Consider the following 23377-nt stretch of genomic DNA (forward strand, 5'->3'; position numbering starts at 1 on the left):
GTATGGTGGGGTCAAACTAAAATGGTCATTGTAAAAAAAATAAAATAAATAAATAAATAAATAGGTCATAGTCTTCATTTTTATAGAGGGACTACAACCAATTAACACGTTACATTTCTGATTAAGAGCCTGATGCCAAATATCATTTCAATCATCCATAAATTATGTATCTTTATAGGATAAATGTCTCTAAAGTTTATATTCATTAGTTTAAGAGGGTAATGAGTACATAAGATTTCATTTAATATGATACAGTATTTCCTCATCTATAATTATAAATTCTGGGATGCTTGGGTAGCTCAGCGGTTAAGTGCCTTCGCCTTGGGACGTGATCCTGGAGACCCAGGATCGAGTCCCACATCAGGCTCCCCGCAGGGAGCCTGCTTCTCCCTCTGCCTGTGTCTCTGCCTCTCTGTCTCTGTGTCTCTCATGAATAAATAAATAAATCTTTAAAATAAAATTCTGTAACTTAATATGTCTAATGATGGGTGCAAAGTATATGAACAACCAAATAAGACTCAAAACCAACTAGAATCAGTGCCCTACACACATAGTCAGCATTTCAAATTGTGAAATGAGTGGAATACAGTCAGAGCTTATGTCTTATAGCTTAATGATTTTTCACTTTTACAGTAATAAAACCAAAGATGAAGGATCACCTTAAAGAGGGCCAAGGAATTGAAAAGGATTTTTTAAAAGGGACAGAAATTTTCAAAAAATTTAGGGCTATAATATGGGCACATGAGAAACTGATACTGGAGCACTAATTTTCCTGACTTTTTTTTTTTAAGTAGCAAGAAATCATCATTAGGCTTTAAATTATCACAGCAGAAAGTTTTTTGCTTCTCTGAACTGCTTTCTAATTCAGCCTGAACAGACGACTTTGCATCCACCCTCGTTTTGCAAAGCACACCTGCCCTTAAAATGAATGCATCAATAAATTTCATCCTTTGATCTCTTATCACATTGTGTTTCAAAACATCAAGAGTCTGAAGCTGTGTCTTGAATAGTGGCCAAACCTCAAAAAACACAGCTCTGAGTTTGATCCTGAGCCCATAAAATCTGAAGACTTGCAATCTCAGCCACAAGTCTTTTTTTTTTTTTTAACTTCATAATAATATGCAGAAGTGGTTCTTTTTTTGTCAGCAATATTAAGGTTTAAAGGATTAGGTTAAAATTTTATGGCTATAAAGGAATGAGATTTTCTTTTTTAAACAATTTTGACTCCAAGATCTCCCTCCTAACTAGCCCGTAGTCACATAACAGTAGGATCCTCTAGCACTTTCTGCATCCCGATGGGCCACTTTGCTCTGGGTTCCTGAAGGAGAAATGGGTTTGTCGCATAGGTTCCCAAAGCAGTCCCTGCTACCCAATCTAAGCCACTGCCATGGCCACCATCACCGCTGTCCACTCTGGATAAACCCCTGCTCCAAGCTCCCCTCAAGCCTGTTGATGGTCTTGCCTCCCAAAACTAGTTATTTCCTCAACACTGTTTACCCCAAGTCTAGAAAACTGTCCCTTTTCCTTCACGCAACATATACTATTAGTACTTAGTTCTTTTATCTAAGGTTTAAGGGTAACAAAGGGTAATTATAGTAGAGTGCAGAAACAATCTCGAATTCTATGAATTGCTATTATTAAAGGCTTATCAGTGGTTTCTCTCTCTCTCTCTCTCTCTTTTTTTAGAGAAGATTTATTTATTCATTTAAGAGAGAGAGGGAGAGCCAGTGTGAGCAGGGGTAGGGCAGTGGAAGAGGGGGACAAGTAGACTCCCTTCCAGGACCTTGAGATCATGATCTGAGCCGAAATCAAAAGTCGGACGCTCAACCAACTGAGCCAACCAGGTGCCCCCGGTTTTCAGCATTCCTGATCATCTTTCTCCTTAAATCCCATCCTCTATCATGGTTCTGCAGTCTTTCCCTCACCCCAAAACTTTCTCCTACTTCTCTTCTATTTCCTACTCCTACCAATCTTAGTCAAGGAAAGGACATCTCTCAAATTTCTGTTACTTTATTCTGCAAAGGGAATCTAAGCTCTTCTCTTTCATTCTTTTCCTTCCAGACACTGCCTAGAGACCTAACCTACAACTAACAAAAATCCCATCTAGGTGTCCTCTAAACAAAAATCAATTTTTCTCTGTAAGGAATTCTCCATCCTTTTAGGTTATCCAGCAAAAGCTACAGCCCATCCCTAAATAATATTTTCTTTTCTTCCTGTTACAAACACATACCAGAAATTTTACAGTCAAATGACTCTTGTACTTTCCAACAAACCCCCAGGAGAGCCTATTCACTTACAAAATGATTATTATCACTCTTGAACTATCTGTACACAATTTACTAATTCCTCAGGAAAAGTGGCTTACTGCTGTGCTCAGAATACTTTCTTTTGGTCTAATTTCCTTACTTCTGCTTCAATCTCTCATTCTCATTCATTCATTCATTCATTCACTCAACCAACCAATGTACATGGCACTAGGTGTGGGAAAGTGGATCCTAGTATTCAAGATAATTTCAATCCAGAGGGGGCTGTAACCAGTTCTACCTATGAACCAAGACACAAGGAGGGCAGAGTTCTGTGTGATTAGACTGAGTTTTAAAATTCGGATGAATTTTATCAGGTTGTCATAGCTTCCATGGATACTTTAGGCTTGAGATGGAAAGTTGCTATTAGCAGGCTAACCATTAGGTCCTCCAGTCCACAGAGATACACAGCCCATTTCTACAAGGAGGCTAATAATACTGCCTCGTTTCTGAAAATACTGTATGTAGCCAGGGGAACAGAGTTGTGCTCAATTTTAACTGCTTTTCATTTATTCATTCAACTAAGAAGTATTTATAAGTGTCTACTTTTTAGGGGCTTGAGAAGGACAGTTGCATCTAATGACTATCACATTCACTTATAACTATGTTCTAGGCATCATGTTAGATCAATGAACAAAGTCAAGAAATGTCTGATCAATTATACTTCAATAAGGTCAAAAACAGAAAGAACTGTCTGCTTTTTTATTACCACAATAACAGATCTTCATAATGATAGTTTTGAGTCAACGGTAAAAAATTATATCCAGAATATTATTTTGGAGAGGGACACGTATATAATGCATTTTATAGAGAAAATGGAAAGTAATCCACAAAAGTAATTTATTTGACTTTCTACTTTTGAAGAACTAATCTTCAGTTACACAGAAAATGAAAATATGGGATCCCTGGGTGGCGCAGCGGTTTGGCGCCTGCCTTTGGCCCAGGGCGCGATCCTGGAGACCCGGGATCGAATCCCACATCGGGCTCCCGGTGCATGGAGCCTGCTTCTCCCTCCGCCTGTGTCTCTGCCTCTCTCTCTCTCTCTGTGACTATCATAAATAAATTAAAAAAAAAAAAAAAAAGAAAATGAAAATATTCAGAAAGATAGTTCTTTCCCTGAGGATTCCAGAGAGTAAAATTTTACTTAGTAACATATAAGTCAACTTTTAGGCAATTGAATGTCTTTTTTTTTTTTAAGATTTATTTATTTATTTATTCATGAGAAACACACAGAGAGAGAAAGGCAGAGACACAGGCAGAGGGAGGAGCAGGCTCCACACAGGGAGCCTGACGTGGGACTCGATCCCGGGTCTCTAGGATCACGCCCTGGGTTGAAGGCAGCGCTAAACCACCAAGCCACTTGGGCTGCCCTGACAATTGAATGTCTTAATTCAAAAATAACTATTAAAGTAAATTTACTCTCTAAATTTATTTACTTTCAGTATCTGTGTAAAATAAGGGAAACTTGCACAAGTATTTCCTATTGTTCCTCTTTTGTTATCTAAGCCAATGTTAAGTAAAGTTGTAAGGTGCCCAAAGTCTGTCTTTTTTTTTTTTTTTAAAGATTTATTTATTTATTTATCATAGAGAGAGAGGCAGAGAGAGACACAGGCAGAGGGAGAAGCAGGCTCCATGCCGGGAGCCTGATGTGGGACTCGATCCCGGGACTCCAGGATCGTGCCCTAGGCCAAAGGCAGGCACTAAACCGCTGAGCCACCCAGGGATCCCCCCAAAGTCTGTCTTGATGTACTCCTACCTCCCTAATTCTTGGGCAGCACTTTGAACCTATACTGTTCTGTGGCTGCTCAAGACTTCCCTAGTTCACTGGGCCTGATGACATCTCATTCCTGACTCATTCTTCAAAACATAACCATCCTTGGTCATATTCCTTCTAGCATCCAACTGCAAAGTGGGCTAATCTCATAAACCAACTCAGGCTAATATATTAATTAATGATAATAATAGCTTAATACATTTCTGCTTTAAGGGAAATGTGCAAAACAAGAAGATTTATAGAAATATAAGACTGTAATCCAAGAATAGGGAGTATTTTTCTCATTTATGGTTACTGACCAACCAAATATAAAATTAAAGTGATAAACAACAACAAAAAAACCCCAAGGGTTATAACAAAAATAAACCAGTTTACATTTTAGTTTGAAAAAAGGAGAAAAATGAGAATATACTACCTGACATTTGTGTATAGCCTGCACATGTATTTATTTTTCTTACGTAGCTATATATATATATATATTTTTTTATTCAGTTTAATATTTAAAACAGTGCTGTTAGGTTCATACTTTTCCTATTTTAGAGAGAACAAAAGTTAGTCTCCAAGAGGTTACATTACTGACTATCAAATAGCACAGCAGGGACTCTGAACAATTCTAATGCCAAGTATTTTTCCACTATGCACAACTCTTGCAAGGGTTCATGATATCTCATTTGAAACCAAATAAAAGAAACTTGAAAATACACAGATGAAAGGATAAAACTACACTTCATTCTGCATATGGCCAGTTTAAAAAGTAAGGAGTAAGATGGGGAGGGAGAGTCAGCAAGCCAGGCAAGAGGAAAGAATTGGAAAAGAGATTATTGAGTAGAAATTGTCAAAGACAGAAACAGGTAAGAGAGGGAAAGAAAGAAAAAAACAGGTGTGTCTGAGAGGAAGGATGAGTTGAAGTCTGGACCACCTGGGGTCCTCCGCTCAGTGCTGTGTCCAGCCAACACACCTGGCTACGCATCTCCAGAGTGGTCTTGCACTGCATTCCTTGTCCTTGGCTTGAGGCAGCCACAAATCTTCCTCCATTAAAGCTGTCCAAAGAGCTGTGGGCTAGTATTTCCACAGATGCCCCAGAGCCCTGGCCTTATCTTGGTCTAATGGCTGTAATCACCATAATTAGTTTTCCTTTCACTTTGTTGGTGATGAAACTAAAAGCTGTTTTAGAAATCTGCATTTTCTTGCATCTCTGAGAATCAATGAAAACCCAAGCACTTGGTATGAGGGTAGTAACAAAACAACAAACAAATCAAAACCAAGACTTCCATCGCTGAAATGGCCAATGGCCAAACTTCCCTTATGTACATGCTGTTTACTGGAAAACCACTGTTCTCAAGTATACCACAGATTAATAAAATGCCTACACCTGTTCACCACTCACGTTTCTAAGTTTTTGTTTTATTTATTTCACTTATTCAGGTAAATTGGGTATAACTGCTTTCAAAATGAGGTAAGTATCCTATATTGCTAGCATTTGACAAACTGCTGAAATCATTGGTATAATATTTGAATTAAATGAACAGGCCTGAGAGATACTGAGTTTGAATCCCAGCTTAGGCTCTGAGTAACTTGACTGTGCAAATTACTTCATATCTTGGATCTTTAGGTTCTTCATCTATAAAATGAGGCTGATCACATAGGACCAATCACACAGGTGGTTCAAAGAAAGAAACTCAGAGATGAGTGCGTGGAACTGTACGACATGGAGTAAGCACTCAATGTTATCTCTTCTTATTGCCACCAACCTTGCTCCAGAAAACTTAACCTATAAGATTTCTTCTTACTTTATTAAGGAAATTTGAGAATTTTTAGAAAAATACTGGGCCTTTATATAGTATATGAACAGTAATAATAGAAAGTCAAAGTCAACTATTTATGATTGTAAGCACTAAGCTTGAACAGAAATGTCATCCTTTTACAGATGGGTTACCTCGAAGTCTATGAGCTGTAGGTCAGCAATGAGCGTCACCAGCAGCCCACTATTGTAGAGCTCTTGTGCAAGCTGGGCCACAGCTTCTGTGGGGGGCTCCTTGTCATTTGTGCCACATAGAATCTCTTTCATTGCTTGCAGGGATTTCGACACTTCCTCTGAAGCCTGGTGACCAGAAAATAGGCTCACAGTTAAGAGGAATGAAAATTTTCAAGCCACAGACAAACAAACAAACAAAAAAACCCACCTCATGGATTGCTTATTTACGAACAAGGAACACTGTATAGTTAGTTACAAGCAAACAAAAAAACCTGTTTTGCAGACACTGCTTTTCTTATTTTGGAAAAATGTCGCAAAAATTTATTTATATAAAAAATCTCTAGTCGTTCTATTGGTCAACATAATTGAAACACTCTTTCTTTAAAACACACTCAGACATAGTCTAACTAATCTAGTCATTATAAATTTTACTCTTAAAAATCAAAATGAGGGGATCCCTGGATGGCTCAGCAGTTTAGCGCCTGCCTTCTGCCCAGGGCGTGGTCCTGGAGTTCCAGGATCGAGTCTCACATAGGGCTCCCTGCATGGAGCCTGCTTCTCCCTCTGCCTATGTCTCTGCCTCTCTCTCTCTCTCTCTGTCTCTGTGTGTCTCTCATGAATAAATAAAATCTTAAAAAAAATCAAAATGACTGTTTTGAAGACTTATCAGTTAGCTACTGTTTATTAAAAGCATTTGTTAAGGTTTTTCAACAAATTCCTATGACTGATTTTTTAATGGACTACATAATCAAACTGAACTGTCAAACACACAAATTATCAAAACTCACTAAACTTTGTTAATCTACTTGTCTCTCCCACATGATCATTACTTTTTTTTGCTCTCTATGAAACTTAAAAACAACAACAACAACAAACTTCTTTATATTGTAAAGAGTAATAAGGACATCCACAGAAGTAGAAAGTAGATTAGTGGGTACTAAGGCCTGGGGAGGGGACAATGAGGAATGACTCCTAACGGCTATAGAATTTCTTTTGGGGGTGGTGAAAATATTCTTGGATTAGATACTGGTGATGGTGGTAAAACCTTGTGAGAATACTAAAAATCACTGAATTGTACGCTTTAAAGAGGCAAATTCTATAGTATTTACTTACTCAATTTTACTATCTATCAGGTGATCTTATTTACTTACTCAAGATTTATTTACTCAATAAATCTTTTTAAAATTAATACAGGTGAGCAAAAGAGAACAGGCCAAAAGGTTTACAATTTAATCTGCTGAATATTTTTAAAGAAATATAGTTTTATTACTTTCAAGTATAGATCTGTAATCATTATAACTAAATATGGGAATAAAGAGAATAAGACATATTAAATAAAAAGAATTCATAGTAGCATGACACTACTTAAAAAAAAAAAACAATTTCCAGATACATCTTACGATCTGACTGAAACAATCATTAATTCATTAAGGGTTGCAAATTTCTTTTGAGTGTGAGATTTATCCACAGAAGAGTACTTTAAATTACATGTGGTTAAGAGTAATTACAAACCAAACATCTGTGTGACCATTACATAGGTAAAGAACAGAATACTTTCAGAAACCCTGAAGTCACCTGAATGCAACCTTTCCAAACTAGAAGTATGTTTATGTTTTTTAGGACAATCGTTTCTTTACTGTGCTTTATAGTTTTCTCAACTGTTTGCATCCTGAAATAATATAGTTCAACTCTGATGATTTTGAACTTTTTGGAATAGCACGTGTGCCCTTTTATGAGGAGCTTCTTTCACTCAGTATTATAAATGTGAGATCCATCCAGACAGCTGCACCCAGGCAGCAGCGCTTTAATTTTCATTGCTCTCAAGTATTCCACTGATGGCGGGACTACAGTTCATCAGCGCTACCTCTGATGGACGTTCGGGTTGCCTCCACTGAGGGGTTATTATGAACAGCAATCAATGTATGAACACTCTTGTACATGCATCCTGGTACACTACTGTAAGACTATTTCTAGAGTTAATACCTACGAGGAAAACTGCGGGGTTTTGGCACAGGCACATCTTCATATTTGACAGATGATACTAGCTGGTTGCTAAGGCAGTGACAACAATGTATGCTTTATCCTTCACCGTGGATGAAAGTTCTCATTGCTCTCCACCCTCGCCAACACTTAATATCACCAGATAGTTTTCATTTTTGCCAAGACAGCAGGTGTGTAATATGAATGTATGTGGTTTTAATTGGCCTTTTTCTGAGTAATGAAAATGAGTATCTTTTTATGTTCTTTTTCTGTCTTTTGCCATTTATATTTACTCTTTTATGAAGGTCATATCTTCTAATTGAGCCAATACAAATATTGTATAATTGTAATTCAATATCATAAGTATGCAAAAATTTAAAATACATTCTACATCTCTTACAAGATGTAGGACAAAAAATATATTTCTGCCTCACTAAAGAATACAAGATCATTTATACACTTGGATGGAAAGATACTAAATAATATTTATTTTATAGATCTCTTGTCTTGCCATAAACTAACCAGTCACTTTAGAGAGAAATTGAGTATGAAGGATCCAACATCCCTTTGAAGGAATAAAATACTAGGAAAAAAATTTTACCTATGAGGAAAGCCTGTTTGGTGGGACCTTTAAAAAAATGTTATAATGAGGTTGTACCATCGTAGATACTATCAGGTGATCTTTAAATAAGAATGTTCTATCCTTCAGGTCAGTATAACATTATGTACCAGTGTAACGCCTTAGATTTTTAAGCTCTGTAGTCTAGAGGGATCCAAGTTTGATCAGAGGCTCAAGATAGTGAACCAAGAGTTCAAGGCAACAGGCTCAACAACTGAATAAAACCTGAAATCAATTTAAATGTATTTATTGGGACCTCATGCGCACATCACAGACCATATTTGGGATCCCTTATCAAGTTTTTACATGGGTTTTTGGTTTTGGAATATATGCACTTAAATAATAATATTGTCATTTTAGTTCATACCTTGTCTGTTTTCTTGTCTTGCTTTTCCAAAATGGCCAAGTTGTCTTTCAGAACTTTCACAATTTCTGCTGGATTTTTGTGTGATTTACTAAACAAAGGCATTTTTTTCATCTATAGAAATCTCTTCTTCCAATATAGAATGCTAAAACAAATAAGCAAATAAAAATCATGAATCTAACTTCTTAAAATTTTTCCCGAAGTTTTTATTTAAATTCCAGTTAGTTAACATACAGTGTAATGTTAGTTCCCAGTGTACAATATAGTGACTCAACACTTCCATATAACACCCGGTGCTCCTCACAAGCACCCTTCTTAATCCCCATCACCTATTTCGCCCATTCTCACATCCACCACCCCTCTGGTACCCATCAGTTTGTTCTCTATAGTTAAGAATCTGTTTCTTTGGGATGTCTGGGTGGCTCAGCAATTGAGTGGCTGAGCGTCTGCCTTCAGCTCAGGGTGTGATCCTGGGGTCCTGGGATCGAGTCCCGCATCGGGCTCCCCGCAGGAGCCTGCTTCTCCCTCTGCCTGTGTCTCTGACTCTGTCTCTCATGAATAAATAAATAAAGTCTTAAAAAAAAAAAAGTATCTGTTCCTTTACCTCTCTCCCGCTCTCTTTTTTTCTCCTTTGCTCATTTGTATTGTTTCTTAAATTCCATATATGAGTGAAATCATACTGTATTTGTATTTGTCTTTGTCAGACTGACTTATTTCACTTAGCATAATACTGTCTGGATTTATCCATATTGCAGAAGGTAAGATCTCATTCTTTATAGCTGAACAATACTCCATTGTGTGTGTGTACACTATATTTTTATATATATAATATAATACAGTACATATATTTATATATAAAATATCTTTATCTATTCATCAATCAATGGACATCACTTAGGCTGCTTCCATAATTTGGCTATCGTAGATAATGTTGCTATAAACATCTAGGTGCATGTATCCCTTTGAATTAGTTGTTTTGTATTCTTTGGGTAAATAACCGTAGTGCAACTGCTGGAGGGTAGTTCTATTTTTACCTTTGTGAGGAACCTCTAATCAGTTTTCCAGTGTGACTATACTGGATATATACAGTTTGCAATTAATTCAACTCTTAACATAATTGAACTGTTAAACCAAAATGTCTTAGGTGTTTTCAATAAGCTTAATTCAGTAATTTGAAACATCAATACTGATCAAACTAAAATGAGTTTCATCAAGTTTCACATCAAATTTAAATATATGTAAATATTTTAAGATAGATATTTTAAAACCTTTGCCTACAAGTTTTTACTTGAAGTTTAAAACTTTTTCTATGATGCAAATACAAGGATTAGGGAAAGAATCCCCAACAGGAAAAGAAGTAGAGAATAAGTTGATATTTAAAACTAGATTTTTAAAAATTAACTAATGAAAGTGATGCTGCCGTTGCTGCTGATGACAACAATGACAGTGACAGATAAAACATGTAAAACAAAATTGGGATCGGGATCCACATACCGTGGTAAGACAATATTTAATGCTACCCATGACAATCACAAAATTGCGATATAAAATTACTTAGAATGTTATTTATTAATATTTATTAATATTTCAAATATTCAGCTGGCCATACTCACTGAAGAAATGAAGACTTCCATGGTGGAGGGTGAGGAGAGTGAGGGAAAGGAGTACTAATTCTTGTTTTTGAGAACATCTATTTACATAGAACAGAGAAAGCTGAATATGGCTGTCATTGCCCTAATGTAAGTATTTAGGGAGAAAATTATAATTGAAGTCTCCAGTTAGGAGAGGCATATTCATGTATTTTACAGTTATTGGCAAAAATATTTCAAATATTACAGAAACATGATACAATAAATCAGAGTCTACCATTAACCAACAGCTCAGAGATAACAAATATATCAGTTTGGTATATGTTACTCCTGAATTTTTTCCTTTTTATTTTATTTTTTTTAAATTTTTTCCTTTAAAAAATATTTTATTTATTAATTTAACAGAGAAAGAGAGCAGGGGGAGCTGCAGAGGGAGAGGGAGAAATAGGCTCCCCGCTGAGCAGGGAGCCCAATGTGGGTCTTGATCTCAAGACCCCGAGATCATGAACTGAGCTGAAGGCAGATGCTTAACTGACTGAGCTTCCCAGGTGCTTCCTGAATTTTTTCATACATGTAAAAATAAAGATATATTTTAAAACAAAAATAGAATACTAAACAGTATTTTGTAAATTTTTCCCATGTTTTAAGATCTTGAATACCATTCTATGAGTATACATTTAGATCTACTACAATAATTTTATATAGTATTTTATTATATAGATACATCATATAATTTTTATTATGTGGCAATTTATTAAATTACTATATAATTTACTAATACCTTATTGATGGACATTTGGGTTAATTCCATTTTTCTTATTTTTCTTATTAACAATGATGCAATTAATCAGTGGCATAACCATGGCTATAGTTCTAAATTCCTAATTCCCCTAGATTCCTGTTTCTCAAATCTGGTTCCCTAGAACTTTTCTTTATTAATCAGTCCTACACATAAATAAATGAAATTGGGGGCATATTTAAAAGCATATATAGTATGGTAATAGGGTGGGTACCGAAACAATCATTAGGTAGTCGGACAGAGCAAGCCAACTGTTGCTTCCTCCCTGAATGATCTTGCAAACAGGATGTGATCCTCTTAAGGCTCTGTGTTCTCACCTGTAAATGGAGATGATAACATCACAAATGGGTTGTGAGGATTAAAGGTAAGCAGAGCACCTTGCACAGGGCCTTGTATAAGTAAAGTACTCTATACTGTTTAGCTGTTATTATCACAGAAAGTTCTGTGATATAATGAATGGATTATTACACAAAATAGAAAGGCATAGTGAGACATGATATTGTCTTAATTAAGTGTCCTAGACACTTCTGGCTCCTTGAATCACTTACACCTTTTGTCTTTTAAAAAATACATATGTTTATTCTTTGAAGGCTAAATATTTAAAGTTAGAATACTTAGTGTTTTTTTTTTAAGGCTACATGAATTTGTGTAATTGTTCTATTTCTTCATGTAGTTCTACTGCACTAAGGAAAAGATAATCGACTGTGAGAATTTCAACTAAATGCTCCCTGACATCAAATTAGAGTACAAATAAGAGTATGGCATTATATATATGAGATGACATGATTTTTGTCCATTACCTATTGCTCTCTCAGTTCTCAATGTATTGAGCTAATTCTAATGCTAATTCTGGTAGTACTACAAATGTTTTCAGGACTCCCATGTTAACATGGTATTAGCCACCATTTCTGATTTGCTGTCTCCCAACTTTTTATTTGCCTGTTAATTTGTTCATTTATTCATTCACTCATTCATTGAACAATCTGAGTTAAGTCCTAAGCACGGGCACCTTCCTAAATACTTGGGATAGAGCCATGAATAAGAAAAATACAATCCTTGGTTTTCGGAGCTTACTATTAAACACAGAAAGTAAAAAATTTCAGGAGTAATGGGATTATATAATAGAGGAAAGACACACAGTATAATGCCTTTTCAATATAGTACTCCTTTTTTGAATTTGTTATTTTCACATTTTAAGTGAACTTATTTACTATAATAACTGTAATATAAAATTAGTTTAATAATATTTTAAAATTTCATAGGATCATTACTCAATTCTGGGGTCCATGTTACGAGGGAAATCAAGACCTACATCTCAAACTATGCACTTCCAGGCCTCAATCCCCTATAAATTACAGTGAAACTCTTCTAACTGTTCCGTTTTCCTCACACCATAACCAGCCCCACCCTGACCTCCAGACTGAACACCTTCCTTCATCACCCTCAAACTCAGGGCTGCCCTTCGGCATCCTACTCCTTCGGCAACCATGCTGGTCGCTTGCATGTGCATCCACCCCAATCACATCATTTACTCTACTGGTCATTTAAAAAATGAGCCAACCGGCACTCAGTACTACCTGCTAAAAAAATACAAGGTACTTAAAACCCCTGTCTGGTTCTGAGTTGTTAACTGATCCACTATGATTCAGAAAGTATCACCCTTGTCTGGGGGTCATTTGTTCTATCTATAAAATGAGGAGGTTCTTTTTAAAAAAAATTTAACTGTGAATTCACCTAGTCATATCATTTAACACGTATTTTTCCATTTCGTTTCTGAAGATACAAAAACAAATTTGCCAAATGCTTTGGGAAAATCCAGATATCTCATATTTATGTTAATAGTAGTTTAGTTATCTCATTTTATTTATTGCATCCCCATGACTTATTTTTTATAACTGGAACTTTGAACTTTTTGACACCCCCCACACCCATTTCATCCACCCCCACCCCTACACCTCTGGCAACCACCAATCTGACCTCTGTATCTATGAGTTTTTTTTTTTTTAATTCCACTTACAAGTAAGCTTATATAAATATTTGTCTTTCTCTGACATTTCTTTTTTTTTAAGATTTTATTTATTTATTCATGAGAGAGAGAGAGAGAGAGAGAGAGAGGCAGAGACACAGGCAGAGGGAGAAGCAGGCTCCATGCAGGGAGCCCGACGCAGGACTGGATCCCTGGATCCTGGAATCTCGCCCTGAGCTGGAGGCAGACGCACAACCCCTGAGCCACCCGGACTGCCCTCTCTGACTTATTTCACTGAGCATAATGCCCTCAAGGTCCATCCATATTGACAAATGGCAGTATTTCATCCTTTCTTTTATGGGTTAATTGTATTTATGGGTGAATTATACATATACAAGCACATTTTCGTTATCCATTCATCTACTGATTGGCATTTGGGTTGTTTCCATTTCTTGGGAAATAATGCTGCAGTGAACATGCAGGTGCATATATCTTTTCACATCACTATTTTTGTTTTCTTTTGATAAATATCCAGAAGCAGAGCTGCTGGATCACATGATACTTCTATTTTTAATTCTTTTGAGGAACCTCCATATTGTAAGAGACGGTTGTTAAAGAGAGAGCATCGCCCTTTGAAATTAGCTAAGCCGTATACAGTGAGCTCCAGGTGATTCAGCACTGGTCCATAACCATTCTAAATCTTTAACTCCTACTATTTATCATGGCCAAAGATAAAATGCTTAAGGTAGAGAGAGAAGGAATGGCAGAGTCCTGAAAATGGAGCCTTCTGGGGATAAAAGAGTAGTAGTAATTTTCCCATAAGTCTACCTCAGAGTTTTTAGAATATACATTATATTTCAGCAAAGCAGGAAGCAAGGGACAGGAGAAGATGCCATATAAGTCCAACAGCCTGACACTAGAGGAATGCCTCTTGGGGACTGAAAACCATGTAGGCTGTGCACATCATCATGCCCTCGAGCATAGTGCTGACGGAGGGCCATGCAGCAAACAAATATCCGTGGACTGACACTGGCCCTGTTGTATTTTTCCATTCTCAAGTGTAAGCAAACAGAATGAACAACAAATAATGTAGGCTCTATTTAAAAAAAAAAAAAGAGTAGCCCAAGAAAGAGGAGAAATGCCCTGTGGAGTTAGGAAAGGTTGCTTCCAAAATTAATTCTCTGTAGGAGACAGACAAAACTGACTTCCCTCTCCAAAAAAAGGTCTTAAACTAAAAGCTGGCCAGGACCCCTGGGTGGCTCAGGTTGAGTGTCTGCCTTTGGCTCAGGCCATGATCCCGGGGTCCTGGGATCGAGTCCCACATTGGGCTCCCTGCATGGAGCCTGCTTCTCCCTCTGCCTGTGTCTTTGCCTCTCTTACTGTGTCTCTCATGAATAAATAAATAAAACCTTTAAAAATTAAATAAAAGCTGGCCAAGATGAAAGATAAAAAACACATACATATAGACACATACACAGGTAACACCCCAAATACAGCACAGTAATCCAAATCTGCATGGAGTAGAAATGACCCCATGGAAAACTGACTGTGAACAACTGAAAGGTAAAAAATGAGTCAGGCTACATTTATTCACTCAAAATATTTACTAAGCACCTTTGTGTAATATGTATATTACAGAGATATGGAAAAGATAAAGGTTATCCTATAAAAACAGGTATTATTATGGGGAGGGGGAGGAAGCCAACAAGAAAAAAAAATCTAAAAAATGAAGCTGAAGCAACAAAGATGTAACAGCTTAAGCAGAAAAAAGATCTAAACCTAGTCACTTAAAGAACTCTTCCAGTTGAGATTAATAGTAACACCCCAAATTCAATGACTTGTGGCTTTAAAAGAAACAAACATTATACTCTCAAAGCTCATTCCTATAAAATGACCTTAACAACAACAAAGGATAAAAATCAAGTTGCCTTTGAACTTCCATAAAACTAAATGTCATCAGAACAAAGAGAAAACCTACAGAGTTCTGAAAGGGAAGGTCTATATAGCCTCATAATTAAATCTCTAGCCAACATATTTATGTGTGAACAGATTGTGCATGCTTACTAAAAATTTTATAAAAAGATGAGATGGAACCAAGCCCACGAGAGTTCAACAAAATAAATGCTGAAAATCAGAAATAATTCTTGAAAGGAAGCCTTGATATTGTTGGTAGGACATGTGGGAGGTTACGAATCAACAATTATAATTAATTCATAGGGGAATAAAAATAAGTAAGAATTCAAGTTAAAAAGGAAACCACCACCCCAAAAATCTCCAAGAAAAGAAGGATGAAAATAATAGCAATAGAAGCAGAAATTAACTGAATCAGAAAAGTAAAAGAAAAAAGAAAAAATCTCTGGTAGCTATTTGGTCTCTGTTTCTCCTGGTGATAGACCTGTCTGCTCTACTTCCCATCCCACCCTCCCCAAAGGGTGGGAACATGACCCAGGCATAGTCAGAGTGTTCCTTCCACTGCCCTGGCTACGGCAGTTGGCTCACAAATGGATTGTGACACCATCAAGCTAATCAAAATGCTTTAGCAGGACTTTTCCCTTGGGTATTTTAATTTAATTAAAATACATGGGACATATAGAAGAAATAGAGAACAATATCACAAGTTCCTATGTAATTAACTACGTGGCTCTAAAAACAGAAAAACAACAGAAGTCTCCTCCTTGGTACATCTCCTTGATCCCATCCTCCTCTGGCTCATGCTGATGGGAATATTACTTGGACAGTAATTTAGCAATATGGATCCAGAACCCTTAAATGTTCACAACCTCTGATTTAGTAGTAACTCTGCTTCTTGCAATCTGTCTTAACAAAATTAAACTAAAATAATGGTTATCTTTGTAACATTTTAAAAAACATCTTAATATCTCAAATTTAGGTGATTCTTACAACTGAGGGGACTTTATCCTAGTTAGCAGGGTATTTTTCTTTCTTTCTTTCTTAGAGGTATATAGAGTATATGACTTACAGCCAGTGACTTCTTAGATTTGATGAAATGTGGTCTCTGGCTATGAAAATATTTTGCAAAGAATGTGAAATAAAATGTAAATGTTGTTTGAAAACAGTACCCCCTTTCATAGATTTAAGATCAAACAAAACACAAGTCCACAAAATCTATGCAAAGAAAAAATAATTTACAAAAGTTAATGGTGATTGTCTCTGGGTAATTGGGTTATGGATGCTAAATTCTTCTTTTTCCTTCAAATTTTCTGGGATTTTTTCCCCGAACTTAGTTTAATAGGTCATGCAAATGCTTTTATAACGGAAACACCTTCCCATACATGATATTTTAATGACTAAACAACTGTGTTTTAAAGTTCAAACTGTGGAATATCTGATCACCATGTCTTTTCAAAGGATTAGTCAAACAAATATGATTTCTGTTACTTTGGCTATGAAATTTCATAAAGGGTAGAACTTGGCTCAGATTCTGGAGAGAAAGCCAAAAAAAATTATTCAGCTCTGCTCCCAGGGAACTCGGGCCCTGCAGACTTTGTAGTAGATTTGGCAGCATTCCCTTTTCTAATACACAGTAAAATATTTCATATTCCTAACTTATGTGTGAGCGTCATTAAAGATGGCCCAAAGTCAATCACTCGAGTGAGTCATCTGACTATGTTCAGTGACATAAGTGCAGAGGAGTGTTTACGGGGGAAGAGAGATGGGGAAGCTAAGAGAAAAGGTCATTTGGAACACTGAATTCCCTTGTTTTTATTCCTTAAAATATTTAAAGGAAAATAAACGTCTATCTGTAAGTGGCTAATGAGTATCTCCAGTCCTTTAAGTTTAACCTCCAATTGTATTGTTCAAAAATAGTTCTAATTTCAAAGGTTTCCCACAAAAGTTTAAGACACTGAGAAATTTATCTCTGAGGCCAAGAAAAATCTCAAGATTTCCATAGGTAAAACTATAAAAAGTAACCAAACTCCTAACTCACTCTAACAAAGCCAACTCCAAAATGAGCCTTCTTTCCTTTCACATAAGTTTATGCTACAATCAACAATGAGTGAGAGAGGAACATTTCCAAAATTCTTTCTTAGAGCTTGCTAATTTAAACTTTAGGCATAAGTACCTTCTCTTAAACTGAAAAAATTGAAATAAGCTTATCACTACATTAAAAAAAAACCACCAAAGTTCAGGAATCCCCATTCTTTTATCTGCATTCCAAACAGAACTCACAGATAGAAATGATATAATCAAAGTGCATGTGTGGCAGGTAACTGGGCTTGTAGGATCCATTTTTTTTTTTAATTAATGAAATGGAGGTTACAGGAGTGTATACATTTGTCAATATTCATTAAGACTGTTCTCTTTAAATGGGTGCATTTGATTTAAGGTATATTTTAAAACTGAAAAAATATACCTACAGGTTCTATTGTATTTGCTGTATCCAAGTAGTCCCTTCTTCCCCCACTGACAATGTCATAATTTAGAAATGCCTTCACAGAGATAATAAATGACAATGCATATTATTCTAGTTATACATGTTATGACACCAAACCCATTAGAGCATATATGTCAAAGTATCATTCAATATCTTCTGTCCTTTAATGATTCTATTTTTAAATACATAGGCTAAATGTAATTAGAAGGCACCACGATTAAATAGTTCACATGAAAACCTACAGAAATGAGTGAAAATCTATAGACAATAAAGTATAAATAAGGACTTTCACTGATCATTCTTTTTCTCAGTTCAAAATGACTATTAATGATTTTGTTTTTACAAGTTTTATTAACACAGTTTGAAGATCTTTACTAAAAATGGACGATTTATATAGAAATGGAAAACTCGTGAGAAGTTTTAATGCACCCTCATTTATCTGGAAGCCTTGGTCAGACATCAGACTAAAAACTCTTTAATAAGAAGAGAAACCCATGTCCATTGGGAACCACTTCTGAATTCTAATGAATTGTAACCAGTGAAATAATTAAAAAATAAAATTAGTACATGATGTTACTAGGAAGACGTACAACTGCTAATTTACTTGTTGTTATAAATAATAACCTACTAGACTACTATTCCAGGAAAAACCACCAGTAACTTCACTCATTAAGTTCACAGTGATTCTGTTGACAGCTCCAGTCATTTGTCAGAGCTAAAATTTTCTATATCTTTTTTTTAAGATTTTATTTATTTATTCATGAAAGACATAGAGAGAGAGAGAGAGAGAGAGAGAGAGAGAAGCAGAGACACAGGCAGAGGGAGAAACAGGCCCCATGCAGGGAGCCTGACGTGGGACTCGATCCTGGGACTCCAGGATCACACCCCGGGCTGAAGGCAGCGCTAAACCGCTGTGCCACCCGGGCTGCCCAAATTTTCTATATCTACTATTAGTGACTGTCAATGAGTGATAATTCTATATTAGAATATCAAAATCTCATTTACAGCAGAGGTCTGAAACTAGTTCAGTGTTCTCAAAAACTAGTACTTGTAATTAAAGCATCAGATCTTATTTAAATTCACAAGTGGTTATATTTCACAACAGAATTATCAAGGGAAGCACAAAGTTCACTTTTTCTTTTTTTAGTCTTTCCTGTAAGCACATACACATTATGTATAACAGTCATCAAATTTTGGTTAGATATGGTTAGTTATCAAGACAAGGTTTATAGTTTTGAAGTAGAACAAAGAAAGTATTTCTTGATCAAAAGGAAAACGTTTTTCTGCCATTAAAAATAATCTAAGTGTACTCTGCATTCATTGTATTGCTTATTTCATTATAATACCTTTATTACATTACCAACTTTTAAATTTTGTACTCGAGTACTTTAGAGGAACTTGTAGGACCAGTGCAACTAAACTTAATTTGGATAGACCTACTTTGAGCTTTCTAAATAGGCCTCATTTCTTCATATGGGTCCAAGTATGCTTATGCAAATACATAAAGTTGACACCTTACTTCAGAATGTCCCATGTACGCAAGATACCAAGCTTGTAAACCCTTCCCTCATTACCATCCCTACTTATTCAGGGCTGCCACCAAGTCACACCAAAGTCTTCCCTTTTGCTCTTATTGGTTAGGCCTATTCTGTACTAGTATTGATTTGTGTCTCACAACTCAGTCAATGCTTGTCAGGCCATATCTTCCTCATAATGAAAATCACGTGCCCCTAAATCCCTTTCCTTTTTTAGACATCTTAGAAAAATTACTCAGTTTCCATTTTTGTGAACTGAAGAAAAGTTTAGTTCTCATCTAGTAACTATTTATTAGGTACCTACTTATGTGCCACTGAGCTACACTTCAGAAATGGGTGATAAGCATGAAAGCAATGGCTAGAAATATGCTAATAGCAAGGAAAATAAAAATCACAAATTGTAACATGAGATTAGATCTCATACAAGGTGTGCAATCAACCTTGGGAGCTCTCAAAAGTACCTAGAAATGCTGTTTATAAGCATCCTTCCAGAAACCCATCCATCTCATTAAATTTGCTTTTCTTCAAGCATTGATATGTAGGATAAATAAAAATAATGTCTTATTCAACATAATTGTTTTTACATTTAGTTTCATTACTAGAATTGATTTTCTACTGTTTTTCAGGATGGAAATAGTTTTTCTATAGTGTGACTAACATACATTCTTAGGCTATAATAAAAGTCAAATAATCATTTGTTAAATTATTTTCCAGGGAAGATGGGTCTCAAATTCCTAACAACCCACTTATAATAAACTTCTGAAGTCAAAACATTTGCAAACTGGGAATGATTTGTTCTTTATTGTCATATTGACATTCCTATGGGCTTACGAAACGATGAAACCACTAAGATAATACCAACGACTTAACAGTTCAAAATAAAAAATTATTCTGACAATTGTGAAGCTGTGTGCAGATCTTCCATTGTTTAAGAAGGCTGAGTATGGGAATTTCTGTAAAGAAGAAAAGTTGGTTTGTGATAATATCTTTATTTTACTTACTTTTGACTTTAAGTACTAGATACTGGTCTGGAAAAAGCTTCCCAACACCAGCTGAGTTTCTTCTTATACATAGGTGAAGGCAGTAAAAAAAAAAAAAAAAAAAACAAGCCACAAAGCCAAACCTGTTCTACAGGCTTCTGTACACATAGAGGAAATACAGCCATTTTATATATTATGTCTAGGGTATAAACCCTTTCGATATGCTTACTGGCACTATTCAAGTTTTCATTTCAGCTAAGCTGCTCTGAAACTTAAGGGACGCACTTGAATCACTAATGATGGACATATTTTCTGAGGCTGGCAGAGAGTAAATTAGAAACTTTGCTTAGAATGGTGCATCTGTATGCAATGACTCAGGTTAGCAGCTAACAATATACATTTCCTTCCTCCCACAGAGGAATGATTACGTGTCTTCCACTGATACTTTAAAAAGACATATAAAAAATTAATATAGTGTCCTGTGTTAAGATTGTACAAATCAAGTTTCTCTTGGATGTGATACATATTTTACGAGATTATTTTTCTTTTTTCTTCTTTCTGCTGCCTTGCTTGTATAGGTATATGCATCTGGCTGTAATAGTTCTTTAGCAGAGTAACAATGTTATATGAGAGCTTGGTATCAGCTTTAAGAACAAAATAACTGGGATGCCTGGGTGGCTCAGTGGTTGAGTGTCTGCCTTCCTCCTGTGGCGTGATCCTGGGGTCCTGGGATCGAGTCCCACATCGGGCTCCCTGCATGGAGCCTGCTTCTCCCTCTGCCTGTGTCTCTGCCTCTCTCTCTCTCTCTCTCTGTCTCTCATGAATAAATAAATAATCTTAAAAGAAAGAACAAAATAACTGTTTTAATCCTTAATTTGAAATCCACGTACAGGGATCCCTGGGTGGCTTAGTGGTTGAGTGCCTGCCCTTGGCCCAGGACGTGATCCTGGAGTCTGTGGATCGAGTCCCACATCAGGCTCCCTGCATGGAGCCTGCTTCTCCCTCTGCCTATGTCTGTGCCTCTCTCTCTCTCTCTCTGTGTGTAACTATCATAAATAAATTAAAAAAAAAAAAAAAGAAATCCATGTACATTCGTTTTGTATCAAATAGTAAATTTGATATGTAAATGGATCTAATTTTTATAATCATCACAGAACTTTGAAAAAAAAATCATGTGTAACTCATGGGGTCTAGCAGAAGCATTCAACATTTAAATCACATGTCCTTTTAGTTAATGGTATCATTAACACTTCCATTCGAATTAGGGGAGAAATGGTATAATTTATAATAATGGAAAGTACCAAACATCACAAGGATGATTTGAAATATACTGACAATAGAGCAGAAAGAGATAACTTGAATTTTCATGCAATGGAAAAGGAAACGGGGAAAGTGGTAATACTGCCACTGTTTTATTTTTAGAGACTCTTTGTAAATAAAAACCCATTTCCAAAATAAGATATTCCATGGACACAGAATAGTTGGTAATGATTCAAGCGCCTTAGGCAACAGAGAAGTATTGTTTTGTGGTTGTTGTTGGTTTTTTTTTTTAAACCTCTCCTAGTAACAGCAGTTCTTCATGCACAAAGGAACAAGGTAACAACAGGGTTTAAAACGAATGCAAAAGCAACAAGCTGTAAGACCTCAAGTGACACTGAAGTTTACCTTATCAATTCCACTCCTGGGGGCTGGTGGAGATGCCCCGGCTGATACTCACCGAATGTCACCGCAGTGTCCAGGCTCGGCTAAGCTGCAAGAGGACACATGGTGAGGTGCTGAAGACAGCTCTTCCCGGGCTCACAGCACTATGCACGGGGCCGCTTTCTCTTCCATTTAATAGAGGGGAGCTCCTCGGACCAAAAGGGGCACAGGGAGAGGAGTTTCCACAGTCCCGTCTTGACTTTCTCTCTCTCTGTCTTTGAAGAGTAACAGTCACCACCGGAAAACGTTAGCAGAAAGTGATCACTGGGGCGCTCGCTGCACAGGCGGCTGTAAATTTCCACTCCCTGTGGCTCTCGGATTCCAGGCCCCGCTCCTCTCTTCATCTGTCACGGGCGCCTCTGTTTCTGGTCTGACCAGCCTGCCTCGGCCTCCCCCTGCGCTTCCTCCCCCCAGCTGTGTGTGCAAGAATGTGTGTGGAGCGGTTAAGCGCAGGCAAATTTAAAACCTGCTCCCTCCCCCCCCCCCCCCAAAGAGTCTAGGGATAAGCAAAGTATTTTTCTCTAAATCCCATAGTTGCTCATGTGTGGCGTTTTGTCCACAGATTAAAAAGGCCTGACAATGCTGCTGAAAAACATAAAGGCAAGTTTCCGACAAAGGTGTGTTGATAGAGATAATAACGGAGTCGTTTGCTGCTCTGTTAAGTTTTCTGGAGAAGATGCTGAATTCCCAATCCTGATAATAAAAGTGTAGCAAGGAGATACTCAAGTATCATGAATTTAATCTCAGATTTTAAAAAGCAGGGACGATTTTAGAACTAGAGTATTTATCATTTAAGTGTGTAAAAGTTCAACGTATTTTAAAATAGGAAAATGAGCAAAAGTATCAGCGAGGGAGACAGAACATGAGAGACTCCTAACTCTGGGAAATGAACAAGGGGTGGTGGAAGGGGAGGTGGGCGGGGGGTTGGGGCGACTGGGTGATGGTCACGGGGTGGGGGGGCACTTGGCAGGATGAGCACTGGGTGTCATGCTATATGTTGGCAAATTGAACTCCAATAAAAAAAAAACTAAAAATAAAATAAAATAGGGGCATACTTTGAAACCGAGATCCAACATTTGCACTTATAAAAGAGAAAATTACAAGGGACACAGAATAATTTTGACACCAAAAAAATTAAGTAGAACAGCTTAGACTATTTATGCGCAAACCAAATATAATTACTTTGTTTAGATGTCCCCCTCCCGGGGATCCCTGGGTGGCTCAGCCATTTGGCGCCTGCCTTTGGCCCAGGGCACAATCCTGGAGTCCCAGGATTGAGTCCCGCGTGGGGCTCCTGGCATAGAGCCTGCTTCTCCCTCTGCCTGTGTCTCTGTCTCTCTCTCTCTATGCCTATCATGAATAAATAAATAAAATCTTAAAAAAAAAAAAGAAGTCC

The 23377-nt window shown here is 36.8% G+C and overlaps 1 protein-coding gene across 4 annotated transcripts in view; it reads right to left on the bottom strand.

The window, feature by feature from the left end:
* Positions 1-23377, bottom strand: part of CAB39L (calcium binding protein 39 like) — a 109852-nt gene that overhangs the window by 50222 nt on the left and 36253 nt on the right. Inside the window, exons 1-4 of one of the 4 annotated variants that reach the window (XM_041731291.1) lie at positions 21998-22408; positions 11618-11720; positions 9019-9160; positions 6014-6178 (exon numbers count right to left, since the gene is read on the bottom strand). In XM_041731291.1, coding sequence (XP_041587225.1) covers positions 6014-6178; positions 9019-9129 — 276 coding nt within the window. In that variant the 5' untranslated portion in view covers positions 9130-9160; positions 11618-11720; positions 21998-22408. Of the gene's footprint in view, positions 1-6013; positions 6179-9018; positions 9161-11617; positions 11721-21997; positions 22410-23377 lie in introns of those variants that run through there. The other 3 variants (XM_041731292.1, XM_041731290.1, XM_041731293.1) reach the window with 3 other exon arrangements.

Source organism: Vulpes lagopus, chromosome 16 (genome assembly GCF_018345385.1).
Source record: "Vulpes lagopus strain Blue_001 chromosome 16, ASM1834538v1, whole genome shotgun sequence".
In the NCBI taxonomy this organism is placed as follows: Eukaryota; Metazoa; Chordata; class Mammalia; order Carnivora; family Canidae; genus Vulpes; species Vulpes lagopus.